The following is a 16,386-nucleotide window of genomic DNA, read 5'->3' on the forward strand; positions in this document are numbered from 1 at the left end:
TGACTTATATTATTGGGAGCCTACTATGTGCTGGGCACCAGGGATACAGCAGTAAATAAGACTGATAGGTCCCTGCTGTGGTGGGATTCATGTTCTGTGGAGGAGAGATGCATAATAAATAAAGATGTGTTTAAAATACCAGTAAACACTATGAAGAAATATACAGAACGACAGACTGGCGGTTGACTGGGGACAGAGGTTGACTATTTAGGTAAGGAGACCCAAGAAGGCTTTCTGAAAAGCTTGAGCTGAGACCAAAAAGACAAGAAAGAATTGGCCTTGAAAAATGTAGGGGGCTTCCCTGGTGGCGCAGTGGTTGAGAGTCCGCCTGCCAATGCAGGGGACACGGGTTCGAGCCCTGGTCCGGGAAGATCCCACGTGCTGCGGAGCTACTGAGCCCATGTGCCACAACTACTGAGCCTGCGCGCCTAGAGCCCATGCTCCGCAACAAGAGAAGCCACCGCAATGAGAAGCCTGCACACCGCAATGAAGAGTAGCCCCTGCTCTCAGCAACTAGAGAAAGCCCACGTGCAGCAACAAAGACCCAATGCAGCCAAAAGTAAAATAAATAAATAAATAAAAATAATAAATAACATTTTTTTTTAAAAAAGAAAAATGTAGGGAACAAACGTTATAGGCAGAATAGCAGCAAGCATAAAGGTCTTAAGATGGGAATGAGCTTGGTTTATTAAAGAAAAACAGGCCAGTATAGCTGGAGAGTTGTAATTGGTGAATCATATGTAGGCAGTAGAGGTTAGACAAGGGGTTGGAGAAGGTCATAGACAAGGGCCAGATCAGGTGGGATTTGGTGTAAGTCGTGGTAAGGAATTTGAATTTTATTCACAGGGTGATGAGACCTGGAGATGGTAAGAAGAGTTTGGTTTGAGATGTTTGGAAGATATAGGACCTACTAATAGGTTAAATTGGAAGATGAGGTAAAGACAGGAATTGGGGTAACGCTTAGATTTTTGGCCTGAACAATGAAGTGGATGTTAGTGATGTTAAGTAGATAAGGAAGACATGGGGGAGGAGCATCCTGGGAGGCCGGGGAGCAGGAGGCAGGAGTAGAATCAAGAGCTCTGTTTTAGGTGCATGGATTTGGGGATTTATATGAGACCTCCGGGTAGAGAGGTTAGTAGGCACAGGGGTACAAATCAGGACTGTAAATTTGAGGGTCATCTTCAAATAGGTGACATGTTTATCACTAGACTCTTCTCACTCACGTGACTAGGAAATATTAAGAGCTCTTTCACCTAATAACAACCTGTGGTTATACCCATGACTTTATTATTCTTCATAATTCTCTTGGCAACAGATGTGGTCTCCCCTGCAATCTGAGTTTCAGTAAGAATTGTTTCTAAGCATTCTTCCCCAGAATTCTCCCCAAACCTCTAACCTCCCTAATCCTATTTTTCTTTATTCCCCCAGCCTTGACCAGTCCAAATAGTGATTATGAAAAGCCTCTTACTTTCTTCAGTATTAAATGTATATTTTATTATATTGGTTTCATTAGCTGTAAATCTCTCAATGGAAATCTGAGAAGCCCTCATTTCTTTAGGTGGTAATACACATTGATTTAAGAGATCAGGAATTCTCCAGTTATCTTTATAATAGCACAGTATTAGCAGTTTAAATGCTAAGTGAATGTTCTGAGAGGAGATAGATGTTGCAAATTAAAATACATTAAGTCCCAGTGAGGTGAAAAGCCAATTGTTAGTTTCTGCCCACAAAGATTTGCTTCAGTGAATTGATTTCAGCAGCTGAGATGCTGGTCATTTCACGCAGTCCACCAGAAAAGATGATTTTGGGGGAGGTAGGGTTCAAAACTGCCTGGCAATATTTGATTCCTTAAATATGACATATCTCCTCTGTTTCCATTGAAGGAAGTTTCTCTTCCTCTGACCCCTGTGGTTTGGGCTTGGTTTCTTTCAGCATGATTTTGAAGTCAGAGGCGATGTTGTCAATGGAAGAAACCATCAAGGCCCAAAGCGAGCAAGAGAATCCCAGGACAGGAAGGTAAAGCCCTCCTCCCCCATGTTGGCAAAAAACCTACCCACCCCTCTGCATTCCTGCCTACTTCGTGGAGATGGTCTCATTCATCTTGTAAGGGGCCTTACAAGATGGCCCCTTACACTGCTAGAATACCAAGTAGGTGCATTCATATAGGTTTTTTTAGTTGTTCCGGCCCAGCAGAGTAAATAAGTGCAGTCATTCCTCAGTACCCTTGGGGGATTGGTACCAGGACCCCCTGCAGATACCAAAATCCAAAGATGCTCAGGTCCCTTTTATAAAATGGTATAGCATTTGCATGTAACATCATCCCATGTACTTTAAATCAACTCTAGATTACTTCTAAGACCTAGTACAGTATAAATGCTATGTAAATAGTTGCCAAAAAGTAGATTCAAGTTTTGCTTTTTAGAACTTTCTGGAAGAAAAATTTTTTCAAATATTTTCCATTGGCAGTTTAGTTGAATCTGTGGACGCGGAACTTGTTAAATACAGTAGGCCAGTGGGCCAACGCTATTATCCAATTTATGAATGAGGGAGCTTAGAGGTTTAGAGAAGTTATATAATTTGGGTTTCATTCTAGGGTGTAAATCTTAGCTGATAAATGGCAGAGCTGGGATTTGAGACATGTGAATCTGAAACCTTTGCTCTTTCTACTTCACGGTGGTGTCTTTCTCTACAGCAGTGTGGTAAGTGCTGTGAGGGGGATGTACCCAGGCTGTCTGTGGAAGCACAGAAGAGAAAGTGATTGATAATCAATAGCTGACATCTGTGTAATGTTCACTATATCCAGGGACTGCTCCAAACACTCGACACTATCTTAACTAATTAACAATTTTACAGCAACCCTGGGAAGCGAGTACTATAATTATGCCTATTTTATAGATGAGAAAATTAAGGCTCAAAGAGGTTGAGTAAATTGCCCAAGATCACACAGCTAGTTGTGAACCCAACTAGAAGCTGAACCCAACTAGAACCAGTCTCCCTCCAGAATCTGAGCTCTTAATGACAATACCATAGTTTCCTGGCACATTATAGAAGTTTTCACACAGGAGAAAAATTGATTATTCTAACAGCTTTACAAATGGAAGACTAGAGGCCCAGGAAGATTCAGTGACTTTCTTCCCCAGATCATACTGTAACAGATGATGTAGCCAAAATTATGTCGTTCTCTCAAGGAGAAATCCAGGCAAGATTTCACACCAGCCTGTCAGGCCTGAGCTGGCTGCTCTTGGGTCACTGGCTGAGTGCTTGTGCTCCTGGTCTGCATTTCTTCCTTTTTCAAGTGTGTACCACTGGGCATGTCAGAACATCCACATACGGAGCACCTCCTGTTCCTTTATAGAACTTGAGAGAGAACCAACAGAGATGATTTTCTAAGGGAAACTGCTTTGGGAGATGATCACAAATCAAGCCCTGGAGCTCTGAACCCTTGGGGTCAGCCCACCCTCACCCTCTGAGCCTATCAAGTAACTTCCAGATGCCAAGAAAAGCTGCTGGCCCCGTTTCTCCTTCTGCCTGCACCTGAGGGGAACTCTGTGTGAGCCAGTCATATGTTTTATTCCACTGGATACAAGGCAGAATCAGCACCAGATTCTTCCCTCCTTGAAAGGAAATTCCAGCATTTGGAGTTTTGCCCTGCATTTGGGGTGGCAATTGTGGAACGTGCCTGGTCAAAGTAGTGTCGTTCTGGAGATACCACGTGTCACTGTAGTGTTTTCTTGTGGAAGAGAAATGTATGTGTAGAGGTGAAACTTCAAATTTCTAATCTCATAACTAGACATCCTCATCAGTGAGTGTCAGCCTGGATGTAAAAATTCCTAATCTTGGGCTTCCCTGGTGGCACAGTGGTTAAGAATCTGCTTGCCAGTGCAGGGGACACGTGTTCGAGCCCTGGTCCGGGAAGATCCCACACGCTGTGGAGCAACTAAGCCTGTGCGCCACAACTACTGAGCCTGAGCTCTAGAGCCTACAAGCCACAACTACTGAGCCCACCTGCCACAACTACGGTAGCCCGCATGCCTAGAGCCCATGCCCCGCAACAAGAGAAGCCACCGCAATGAGAAGCCCACACACCACAACGAAGAGTATCCCCCGCTCGCTGCAACCAGAGAAAAGCCCGCGCAGCAACGAAGACCCAATGCAGCCAAAAATAAATACAATAAATAAATTTTTAAAAAATTCCTAATCTTTTGTACTTTTTGTGTCAACATTTGGCTCCAGCTGGCCACCTGGGGAGAACTTTTAGCATTACGAGCATCTAGATCCTGCCAACAGGTTGGAGATGGAGTTTATTCATACAGATAGTGAGAATGGCACAGATGGAGGCTGTCACGTACAACAGAAACAGACTTGTCCTGCTGTCTGTCCTTGTTCCTCTGACTGAGATTGAAATGGGGTGGGGGGGGGTGGTGAGTGGGCATTTCCTAAAAGGCCATCATGTGTTTTTAGTTTCCTGATTTTTCTCTACCCCAGTCTCTTCTTTGAAGGGAGGTGAGTTCTAGGCCTAGACAATTTTCATTGTAGTGGAATGGGGAGAAAGAAAAAGGGTCAAGAGAACAGAGGTTACCTAAATGGTATGTATCCAGCCAACTGACACAAATTTAGATTTGTTCTTTGAAATGATACCTAAGTCCTTCCCTAAGAATTGGTGCCAAAGCATGTGTAAGAATTTGCCTGTCTAACAGAGTGGCCACCAGCCACAAAGCTGTTTACATTGTAATTAACTAAAATTAAATAGGAAGTTTAGTTTCTCACTCACCCTAACCACATTTCAGGTGCTCATTAGCCACATGTGACTCATGGCCACCTTATTAAAGCAAATATAGAATATTTCCACCAAAACAGAAAGTTCTTTTGGACAGTCTATTGAGCACTGTAGGTGGAAGAGGTACCTGCAAGGTGCAGTGTGATCTGTGTCTCCTGGAAATTAGGCAGTAAGCTCAGTGAGGAGAGGCAGAACCAGGCTTCCCTTCTCGATGAAAAACGACTTAGGTTGCTGAAGGAACAAGGGCCATTCGTAGAGCAGTGTGAACGCAGGAACAGATGTTCTGGGACCAGGAGAAAAGGAGCAGGTACACATAAAATAAACATAGACCTGTCTGCCAGTTAGGGTCAGGGTTAGTATTGATGTGTATATCAAATCTGGATAAACATCAAACTTCAGCTGATAGTTTGAATCTCTTGCCATCCAAACCTTTTATTAAACATAAAGGAGGACCCGTTTTTTTCTTCTTGTCTAACGAGAAGTAAAATGACCTGCAGAGGTCATCAGGGAAGAGCCTGGACCTGATTGGTGGCAAGGTGGGATGCCCAGCCCTTGAATGACAAAGAATGACTATAGAGTAGATCAAATACATACACGCATGAAAAAAGTCTAAAATCCATCAGTGTTTTGGACATTGGGCTGATTGTCTCTGGGAAGTAGCAGCAGAAATTATCAGGTGGTAAAGAAAAGAAAAGGAAAGTTCTTATGGTATCCCTTATATGTAGAATCGTAAAAAAAGGGGGAGTGTGGGCTTCCCTGGTGGCGCAGTGGTTGAGAGTCCGCCTGCCAATGCAGGGGACACGGGTTCGTGCCCCGGTCTGGGAGGATCCTACATGCCGCGGAGCGGCTGGGCCCGTGAGCCATGGCCGCTGAGCCTGTGCGTCCGGAGCCTGTGCTCCGCAACGGGAGAGGCCACAACAGTGAGAGGCCCGCGTATTGCCAAAAAAAAAAAAAGGGGGGGGGTGGGGAGTGTACAAATGAACTATTTACAAAACAGAAGTAGTCACAGATGTAGAAAACAAACTTACGGTTACCAGGGGGTAAGTCGGGGGAGGGATAAATTGGGAGATTGGGACTGACATATACACACGACTATATATAAAATAGACAGCTAATAAGAACCTGCTGTATAGCCCAGGGAACTCTACTCAATACTCTGTATGGCCTATATGGGAAAAGAATCTTAAAAAAAAAAAAAAAAAGTGTGGATATATATAAATGTATAACTGATTCGCTTTGCTGTACACCTGAAACTAACACAATACTGTAACTCAACTATAATCCAATAAAAATTTAAAATTTTTTTTAAAAAAGGAATGTTCTCCTTTTTTGAGAGTCTCTATATTGCTTTTGATAAAACCATATCTTTTATAACTAATGTTTCTTTCTCTCCACCCCTCTGTCCCTCTCTTCTCCCAGATCTTCAAGGGCTTAGAAATCTGTTGCTATGGACCCTTTACCAATATGCCCACAGGTAAGAGACTGGGAGAACTGCTGAATCCAGCACCAGCCTTTCCCCTACGTCATCATCTTAATGGGGGTTCCCTCATATGGGTGAGATATTCCAGAGGTTATTCTATTTCTCTACCACTCATCAGGCAGAACTGCACCAAAATATTAGCCCACGGCAAAAAAACTAGCCCTGTGCCCCTTCTCAAGAGCTAGAAGGCAGTGAAGAGTTAGGATCTAGGACACGATATGTTCTGTGCTCAGTGGGGTAGAGCTGCTCTTACTGCCCTTTGGTCTAAGAAAGGGGGGGAATAATAAGTTAGGGAGAAGATACCTTTTGGGGTTGTAAATGTCAAGAAAGAATTCTGCTCCTCCTAAACCATCTTCATTTGACACAGATGAAAGCACAACAGCTGCATAAGCCCTGTGGGCCTGGGGCCCCACATAGGCCCAGAGCAGAGGAAGACCCTTGATGAACATTTTCTAATTAAATTTGACACTGAATGTGATGTTATGTTGAGGAGTGCTATGTGGCTCAGCTCGGAAGTTCTGAGGCCCTGAGGCCCTGGGGTGTGTCTAGATTTGGTTCATTCTTTTCCAAACAAAGGCTACCCACCTTTGCCGCTGTACCCACTTCTGCCCCCAGGATCAGGTCCTCTTACTCCCCCGAAGTCAGCCTTGGCATCTGATCCGGGACAGATGAGTGGCAGCAAGAGAACCTGGCAAAGTAATTTTGCTTCTGTCTTTATTGGTTATTGATTGGGTGGTCATGAAATTTCCAAGTGCCACTCAAAGCTTTCTCAGGGTTTTTGTACTTTGGTATAATGAAAACGAGGGTCTCTAGCAGCTATCCTTTTGGAGGTAAGTTAATTGACCTCGGTTCGCTCAGCCAAACAGGAGCACCTCAGCAATCCTCAGAAATGGGCTGATGGTAAAGAGAACCCAGAGGTGACCAGGAGCCACCCAGTGGTCATTTCTGCTGCTTTTCCAGGTCCAAGTGGAACATCTCTAAGATCTCTTCCGATTTTTTCAAGTGATTTGATTCCAGCTCAGCATATAGCCTTTCCCCACTGATGTGCTGAGTCTCTGTCCAGGATGACTTTTATTTTTTCTTGACTGAATGAATTATCTTCCCATCTCTTGACATTTACAATAATTACCACCAAGTATGGTGCTGTCAGTGGCTGTGATTATCAATTACCAACAGAATTAGGCAAGGAAGGAGGGATGGCAGGTAGGTATTTTTTCACAGTGTCTTAGCCAGCAGTTTAGCAAATTAATGGAAAAGAGATCTTCGATTTTTTTTTTCTTTCTTTCTTTCCAAGTGTTTCATTTGACTTTCAGACCTTATCTACCAAGTGGCCTTACGGGGACTGATAACCAAAGTAGGTAGCACATCTGTAGCAGATTGACTTAGAATTTGTAGTTTAAGACCTTTCCGTCCCTTTGGAGCAGAGAAACAGGGACTCTCCCACTGAGAAGTCTTGCTGTAAGCCTTCATCCAGAGGAGTGTGGGGTAGAGAGCCCAGTTAAATATGTAGATTACTGTGGTGACTTTAGGTCTAAATGTCTTATTTAGATCAACTAGAGTGGATGGTGCATCTGTGTGGAGCTTCTGTGGTGAAGGAGCCCTCATCATTCACGCTCAGCCAGGTAAGTGTTTGGTGTCCTGTCGGGGGGTGGGGGACACAATATCCTGTCCTGAGATTGAGCAAGGCAGGACCTTTCAGTCCCTATGCACCCCCCAGTGTAGCCTTAGAAGCCTCACTTCACCCTGACGCTTCTCTGACCACGTACCTGTGCCAGAAGACTCCATCTGTAAGGGATAAGTAGGGACTTGAGAGCTACAAACACTAAACAGACCCAGGGAAGGCTCCTTCCCTCTGACCCTTCCTTCTTTTTTTTTTTTTTTTTTTTTTTTTTTTGCGGTACGCGGGCCTCTCACTGCTGTGGCCTCTCCCGTTGCGGAGCACAGGCTCCGGACGCGCAGGCCCAGCGGCCATGGCTCACGGGCCCAGCCACGCATGCGGGATCTTCCCGGACCGGGGCACGAACCCGTGTCCCCTGCATCGGCAGGCGGACCCTCAACCACTGCGCCACCAGGGAGGCCCTGACCCTTCCTTTTTGACATGTTCCCTTCCCCCTCCTTTGTGTGGTTGCCCCCAGAGTAGTCTGCTTCAGCAAACTATCAAGAAATGGTGAAGTGACTGTCGCAAAAGTCCTGCTCTGATACCCTCAATGCTGTTTCCTTTCTGGGGGTGCAGGGTACTCAACCCATTGTGGTCGTGCAGCCGGATGCCTGGACAGAGGGCAGTGGCTTCCATGGTGAGTCTTGCTGTAAGCCTTCATCCAGAGGAGTATGGGATAGAGGGCCCAGGTTAAGTGTGCAGATTACTGTGGTGATTTTAGGTCTAAATGTCCTGTTTAGATCAACTGGAGTGGATGGTGCACCTGTGTGGGGCTCCGGAAGGCCATAGGCATGTACCTGCGTCATATGGGGTGGGAAGAGTTTGATTCAACACAGGTCACCCAGTGCTTGATTAACATAGTTCTCAGCACATTCTAGGTGCTCAATAAATATTTGTTGAATGAACGAATGAATGGCTAAAATGTCCTTTTAAAACTTTTCTGTTGTTTGTTTATTTGGCATTATAAAAGTAGTGCATGAACTGTTTCCAGGGGGGGTGCTTAAATATGAAAAGTCATCACATAAAATATAAATGAGCACAAACACAACAAAATAATCCCAGCAATCCCACCACTTGGAGATGATCACCGGAAAATTCTTCCAGGCCTGGGTGTGTATGTATGTACACACATATATTTTATACAAATGTGGTCATGCTCATCATACTGTTTTGCTTTTTCACTTAAGATGTGGCAAACATGTTTCCACGTCATTAAATTGCAATGCTGTTTTGCTCTCTCTGGTGACTTTTCCTTTAACAGATTGGAGCTCATGTTAATAAAGTTGCCAGAGGCTGTAGGCTTTCACCAGCAGTCAGTCCTCAGGCTTTTGAGTAAGGTTCTATGTCCTGAAGCACTGCTGAAGGTCAGTGATATTGCTCCTGCCTAAGTCACTCTAAGAACTCATCCAACCAGTTGCCCCGAGTAGATTGACTAGAGTCTGGTCTGCGGAAATGCGAATTGACACTAATCTCTGCTTGTGTTCTCTGTCCCCAGTCATCGGGCAGATGTGTGAAGCACCTGTGGTGACCCGAGAGTGGGTACTGGACAGCGTAGCCCTCTACCAGTGCCAGGAGCTGGACACCTACCTGATACCCCAGGTCCCCCAGAGCTGCTGCTGATTCCAGCCAGCCATGTATATAGGGGATAGGGCCCGTCTCTGCAGGACCTCAAGAATGAGCTTAAGAAATGACCTTTTTCCAGGCCCAGGGAAAGGCCTCTTCAGTCCTTCCACAGCCCCGATTCCTAAATATTTTATGTACATCAGCCTGAAAAGAACTTCTGGCTCTGCAAGGGTCCCTTAAAGATTTTCTGCTTCAAGTCTCCCTTTGAAATCTGCCATGAGCACAAAACTGTGGTAATTTTTCACCTGAAAAGAATTTAAAACCATTTAAACCCCACCAATTGAGCAAGATGCCGATTCATTATTTATCAGCCTTCTTCCTTGTCCTGGGGCTGTCCTGGGGCTGTCGGCTTCGAGCTGGAGGCACAGAGTGGTTGGTCTCAGGAGAATAGCTGTTTTCCCTAAATTTGTTTCTCAAAACCCTTGTGTTCTTAAAGTCCAGGAGTCAGATCCTTCAACGGACGGTGCGTACTTGGGGATCTGTGCCGTGACTTAAAATCAGAACAGTCCTTGGACAGCTCTCAAGTGTTGGAGTGGAGCACTGGGGAGGAAATCCAGAGGCGGTAATGGATATAATATGAAATTTGAGGGTTAATTAGGGGAGAGGGGAGTCTTGCTGACCCTGATCTCCAAGAGTCTGGGCTATAGTTGCTGGGCTTCTAAAGAATTGCTTAGCACTGATGTGCTCTGAAACAGCAGAATCTTTTCAAGAATTCTGGTGTCCAAAGAGAATCTTCTAATTCCCCATTAGTGACAAATAAAATGTTTATTGTTGTAGCTCTGATATGTAACCCATTCCTCTTGAAATATAAGATCTCTGATATGAATATTTCATGTCTGTAAGATGATGGATCCCACCAGGAAAGGAGCTGTTTGCTTTCCTTGAGGTAATTTTTTTCCCTTTGCTCCCTATTGCTGAACTGTATGTACAGATTCATAAATAATTTTGTTTGCTGAAGGAAGAGAAAGTGTTTTTCATAAACTCATTATCCAGGACTGTTTGTAGCTGTTGGAAGGACGAGGGCTTCCTTAGCCCCCCAGTGTGTGTGGGCAGTACAGACTTGATTGTACAAAATGTTTTGTAAATGTGCTTTTCACCTGGAAATAAACTTGGTAGCAAACACTTCCACCAAGCATGACTGTTCTGAAGGCTCACACCTGCAGACTTTCTCAGAGCCTTTTCTCACTACTTGCATCTCCTCATCTGTAAAACGGGGATAATAATAGTACCTACCTCCTAGGGTTACCAAGGGGACTCCTAGGGTTACCAAGGGGACCTCAAAACCTTATTATAGGGCTTCCCTGGTGGCGCAGTGGTTGAGAGTCCGCCTGCCGATGCAGGGGACACGGGTTCGTGCCCCGGTCCGGGAGGATCCCACATGCCGTGGAGCGGTTGGGCCCGTGAGCCGTGGCCTCTGAGCCTGCGCGTCCGGAGCCTGTGCTCCGCAACGGGAGAGGCCACAACAGTGAGAGGCCCCGCGTACCGCAGAAACAAACAAACAAACAAACAAAAAACCCTTATATTTGTTTTCTACTGCTGCCATAACAAATTGTCACAAATCTAGTGGCTTAAAACTACACCCATTTATTATCTCACAGTTCTGTAGGTCCGAAGTCCAAGTTGACTCAACTGGTTTCTTTGTTTCGGGTCTCATAAGACCAAAATCAAGGTGCCAGCAGGGCAGGGCTGTGTTCCTTCTTGGAGGCTCTGGGGATGAATCTGTTTCCAAGCTCATTTCACGTTGTCCGAATTGTTCCTTGCACTCCTAGGACTAAGCTCTCTGTTTCCTTGCTGGCTGTCGGCCAGAGGTCATCCTTAGCTTCTAGAGGCCACCCACATTCTGGACTCATGACCCCATACCTCCATCTTCAAAGCCAGCAATGGCTGATCGAATCCGTCTCACTTTTGGAATCTCTCTGACTTCCCCTTCTGCCTCATCTCTCTCACTCCTGCCAAAGAAATTTCTGTTTTTAAGGGCTCAAGTGGTGAGATTGTGCCCACCAGGTAATCCAGGGTGATCTCCCTATCATAAGGTCCAGAACCATAATTACAGTTGCAAAGTCCCTTCACAGCATTACCTAGCTTAGTGTTTGATTGAATAACTAACGCCGGGGCCAGAAATCTAGGGAGGACATCTTTGGAATTCTGACAACCACTCCTGTTTAACATGCTTAATCCACTGAAAACAGTCTGTCTCATCTTTTGTTGGTCTTTACCCTGTTCAGAGATTGGAATTCTCTTTGAGGCAAAGAGGATGCAATGCTGCCTTATTTGTAAGGAGGGTGGTGGGTAGGTGAGGGGAGAAGTAGAGAAAACGGAACTAACTGCCGTTATTACATTTTTATCTCATTTAGTCTTCATCACAGCTCTGTGAAGTGGGTATTTGTCACCTCATTTGAAGAATAGGAACTGGAAATACAGGATTCTGCTCAGAGTTTGCACAGCTAATAAATGACAACCGAAGATCCCAACCCATGCCCTTTCCATCCCATCATTCAGCTTTCCACCTGCATCAGTCACTGACCCCAGGTCAGAAGGCACTGGTTCAAGCCTCAAGGGAATTTGGGGAGAGGAGCGGACTGGGAGGGGAACTAGCACTCCGGCTTTATGGCCTGTGGTGGGAGGCGGTAGAAAGTTCCTGCCTCCAAGTGGCAGCTCTCCCTGGGAAAGCAGCCCTGGGCAAGGGGATTTACAGGCTTGGATCACGGCTACTTGTTTTGTCCACTCCCATCCAGCTTCCCAGCTTAGGGTTTCTTATCTTTCAGCTGTCAGGACCTGCCAGTTCAGCCTTGCCCACTGTGTGACCTCTCTCGGGCCCACGCCAGCTTCCTGTCCACCTGGCAGGGAGTCCGTAAAGGCAGGCAAGAAGCAAGTGCTTCCCAGTCTTCGGTCAAAAGTGTCTCATTTCCAGTGACAAGCCATGGCTTACTGGACCCTGGGGGTAAGCTAGGCCTCATCCTGCTGCTCCCATCACCGATGGGTTAATAGAAAAAGCAACATCTATGTAGTACATCCTGCCTTCCCAGGAATCCTGGGTGAAAGCAGAGACAACTAAGACACATTTAGAAGTTTTCTGTAATTGCCTCTCAAGGTCTCCCAACAAATGTCCACCCAGTCTGTCTTTCCAGCTCTGCATAACCTCTCCCGGAAGTCAGCTTCTGGCCCTGGCCTCAGGATGCTTGGCAGAGCTTAAGAGTCTTATCTGAAGATGGAGTAAAGCTACCTGCTTTTTTGACCTCTGGCTTTAAGATATCCTCCCACTTTTCCATCCCACAGTCTTCAGCCCTTTCTGGGCACAGCTGCATTTTGGGAACTAGTTCTGTACTGCCTTTATCTCATTTCACGAAATGAACTTCTGCAAAGAAGCTGGAAAGAAGAGGAGGGATGATCATGCAGGCGCAGGGAGGGGGGCCCAGAGAAGAGCTCATAGATTATCTCCTCCCCAAAAATGCAGCCAGGATCATCCACAAAGTATCGGCTCAAAGACATGCAGGGGGAGAAGAAAGGAATCAGTGTTGGGGGTTTGGAGTGGAAGGAGCCAGGCTGCCCAGAGTGTATCCTGTGAAGGCTGCGAGGAGCAGATAAGGGCAGCCCCAGAGGCAGGCAGTGAGGAGAGCAGGGCAGGGTGAGGGGGAACTGCAGATCTACCCGCAGAACCTGAGAGAGAATGGGGCTCACTGCCCAGGGACTGTGGGAGCTTGCTTATCAACGGCTGTAAAATGGCTGAGGCGGAGGCCCCTGTACCGTACTCCAGGGATGCCTAGCTCCCTCCAACAGGCTTTAAATCTGCCCAGACCAAGGAGAAAATTAAAGAAGTGGATCTGGGCAAATAGAAAATTAAGGAGAACTGGAGAGAAAATTAAGGAGAACTGTGGAGAGCAAGGATTGGGGAGGTGCAGGAGGAAGCAGATCCTGAAATGAGTCTCAACGATCAGGAAAATCTAAGTAATGGTTTGAGGGGCTAGAAGAAATGGAAGACAGGAGAGACTCCCACACCTTATGGGGGCCCACAAATAAGAGCTCTGGAGACCTAGTTTCAGGGACCCAGAATGATAATGCAGTTTAACATGCAGGTTAGGACAGTGATTCTCAAACCATGGTCCCCTGATGGGGAATGGGGTGGAGGGGGTGGGGGCAGGCAAAACCTGTTAGATATGCAGATTCCAGGGCCTCACTCCAGACCTACTGAATCACAACTAGGGGAAGAGCCCAGCAGTCTGTGATTCTGAAGCAAGCTCAGGTTTGAGAACCACTGGCTTCGTGTAAGGGGCTGCTAATTGGTATAAAATGTTACCTACTGTCTATTCTTTTGTCTCTAGGAAGATCTTGGGCCTGTTAAGGAAAACTAAGGTTCCCACGCTGGTGAGTGGTTCTTAATCTACAAAGTTGCAGCAGCTAGCTCCAGTTGACTCCAGAATGGCTCTTTAAACAAATACAAAGCAAAGGACAAAGATTAAATTATATTAGCAACCTCAGAGAAGAGCCAGACTGCTTAAAACAACAGCTAGAGGTTTAGGAGGTTTTATTAATATTTAAATTGCAGTGAAACCACAGCTGCAGCTTTTGACTCCAGCATAGAGATATGCAAATGTGGCTTTCCAAAGAAAGGCAATTTCAGACAGCCCTCCAGGTAATGAGAACAAGTAAAACGAATGATTTTGTAATTTACCTTTATTGACTGATGGAGATCAAGGTACAGACAACCCTTACCCAGCAAGAGTCGGCCGCCAGCGGGCCCTGCGAGGGGAGAAGGGAAAGCTGGCCTGGAGGGAGAAAGGCAGGGAGACACAGAGTGATGACAGGAAAGGCCCAGGGAGGGCAGAACGGGAGGCAGGTGGGAGATGATTCGATTAAAAAGGAAGAGAAATGGGGTCTGTGGACCATCGGTCTTGCATGCTCTCAGGAGCAACAACAATAATAATCATAAGCGACCGTCACGTGCCACACTCCTCGGCGCCAGGCACTATTCCCAACTTACCAGTAAGGAAAATGGCACTTTGAGAGGCCAAGCAACTTGCCCAAGATCACACCACAAAAGGAGGTGGCAAAACTTTGACGCAAACAAAGGTGTGTGTGAGGCTGAACTGTGCTGGGAACCAGTCCTAGGAGGTGAAAACAGCGAGGTTGATGACTGAGGGGGCCACTGCGTGCCCGGTTCCGTAGTGGACTCTGTGTCTGCTAGGGTTGTGGGAGGGAGGGAGGAGGAGCTTACTACTCAATGGGTGGAGCAAGGAGGCCACCGATAACCCTTGCAGAGTCGTGTCTTCTGGTTCAGAAGCCCCTTGTGGGCTGTGCGGTGGGCTCCGCCTGCTGTGGAGTCACCTCATGCCTCCACATTATGGGGGCCAACAAACAAGAGCTTTGAGACTTAGTGTCGGCACCCAGAACGCTAAGGCAGTTTTGACGTGCAGCTTAATGCAGTGATTCTCGAAGCATGGTCCCCAGATGGGGAATGGGAGTGGGGGCTAACGACATAGTCTAGGAACTTGTTAGATAGCGAATTCCAGGGCCTCACTTCAGACCTACTGAATCAGAAACCGGACGTGGGGCCAGCAATCTGTGATTCTGAAACAAGCTCAAGTTGGAGAGCCACTGGCTTAGTATAAGGGGACAAAGCATCTCAAGCTGGCTCTTGGGTAGGATTTGGCCAGGTGAAAAGCCAGGAGATGCCAGAAGTCCCAGTTAAGAGCCCCCAACTAGCAGAATTAGGGAGAGGATCCAGAAGAAGATTTGGGAGAATCTTCTAAGGATCTATTTCTCTGACCCACCCGGTCTCCTCAGGCTTCCCTTCTAAGCTGAAATCCATACCCACCAGTGCCTCACCTGCTGTTTCCTTTCAGGCACCCCGGCCACCAGATACGGGGACCCACAGATTTTGCTCACACTCTGTCTTGTCCTCACTGAGTCCTGCTCTGCCCACTCTGCAGGCCCAAATACTGCCCAGCCCACCTCCTCCACAGAGCCCTCTCCACTTCCAGGCCAGAATCTCCCCGCTCAGCATCCCAGAAGCTTTGCTTCATTTATGATACTTTCTTCCCTCAGTAAGTTATTTTGCACATACTCTATTGTCTCTATTTGGCTAGAAGGTCCTTATGGGTAGGATTAGTATCATTTTATCTTTGTTATAACCCAGCTCTGTTCCTGGCAGACACCCTGTTGGGTACTCAATGAATATTTGCTGAATGCAAGAGTTTAAAGAATGAATGAATGGACTCATTGAGTAAAGGCCTTATCCAGCTGCTAGCCCCACCCTCAAGAACTTTAGTCCTGGAAAACAAGCCATGTTCTGCCACTGAGACTGCTAATTCCCTTCAATCCCTCCCACCCATTTTTCTAGTACCCAAATTTACTCCAAAACCAGTACGAGAGATCTAAACGTCCAAGAATCGCTCTTTCTCTTCTAAGTCCACACCTACAGATTTCCTCCTTGATTCTCTTCTGCCTATCATGAAGCCTACTGCTTTGTGATGAATCAAACCAACACCCACGCAGACAGAGAAGGAAGTCCCCTCTCCATGTGTCCTCCAGCAGGGCCTCCTCCAGGCTAGATACTCAAGATAGATAAACTGCTATGCCGCCATCACTGGAGAAATAATTAGGATGCTCATGATAATCTCTTTGCAAGTTCAAAGCCCTGGCACAACCATTATTTCTCTCTCCTTGCTTGTTCCCTAGGAGATCACTAAGGTAGAGACTGTTATCCCCACTTTATAGGTAATAAAACTGAGGCCCATGGGAATTCCCTGGCGGTCCAGTGGTTGGGACTTGGCATGCTTTCCACTGCCAAGGGCCTGGGTCCAGTTCCCGTTTGGGGAACTAAGATCCCGTGAGCCGAACCGCACAGCCAAA

At 46.4% G+C, this 16,386-nt stretch overlaps 1 protein-coding gene across 1 annotated transcript in view; it reads left to right on the forward strand.

The window, feature by feature from the left end:
- Positions 1-10,935, forward strand: part of BRCA1 (BRCA1 DNA repair associated) — a 63,479-nt gene extending 52,544 nt beyond the window's left edge. Inside the window, 6 exon segments of the mRNA XM_081220385.1 lie at positions 1,933-2,016; positions 6,197-6,251; positions 7,806-7,879; positions 8,491-8,551; positions 9,410-9,516; positions 9,518-10,935. Of these exon segments, the coding sequence (XP_081076511.1) occupies positions 1,933-2,016; positions 6,197-6,251; positions 7,806-7,879; positions 8,491-8,551; positions 9,410-9,516; positions 9,518-9,556 (420 nt within the window). The 3' untranslated portion in view covers positions 9,557-10,935.
- Positions 10,936-16,386: the final 5,451 nt, after the last annotated feature.

This window comes from Mesoplodon bidens (assembly GCF_964165515.1).
Source record: "Mesoplodon bidens genome assembly, chromosome: 19".
In the NCBI taxonomy this organism is placed as follows: Eukaryota; Metazoa; Chordata; class Mammalia; order Artiodactyla; family Ziphiidae; genus Mesoplodon; species Mesoplodon bidens.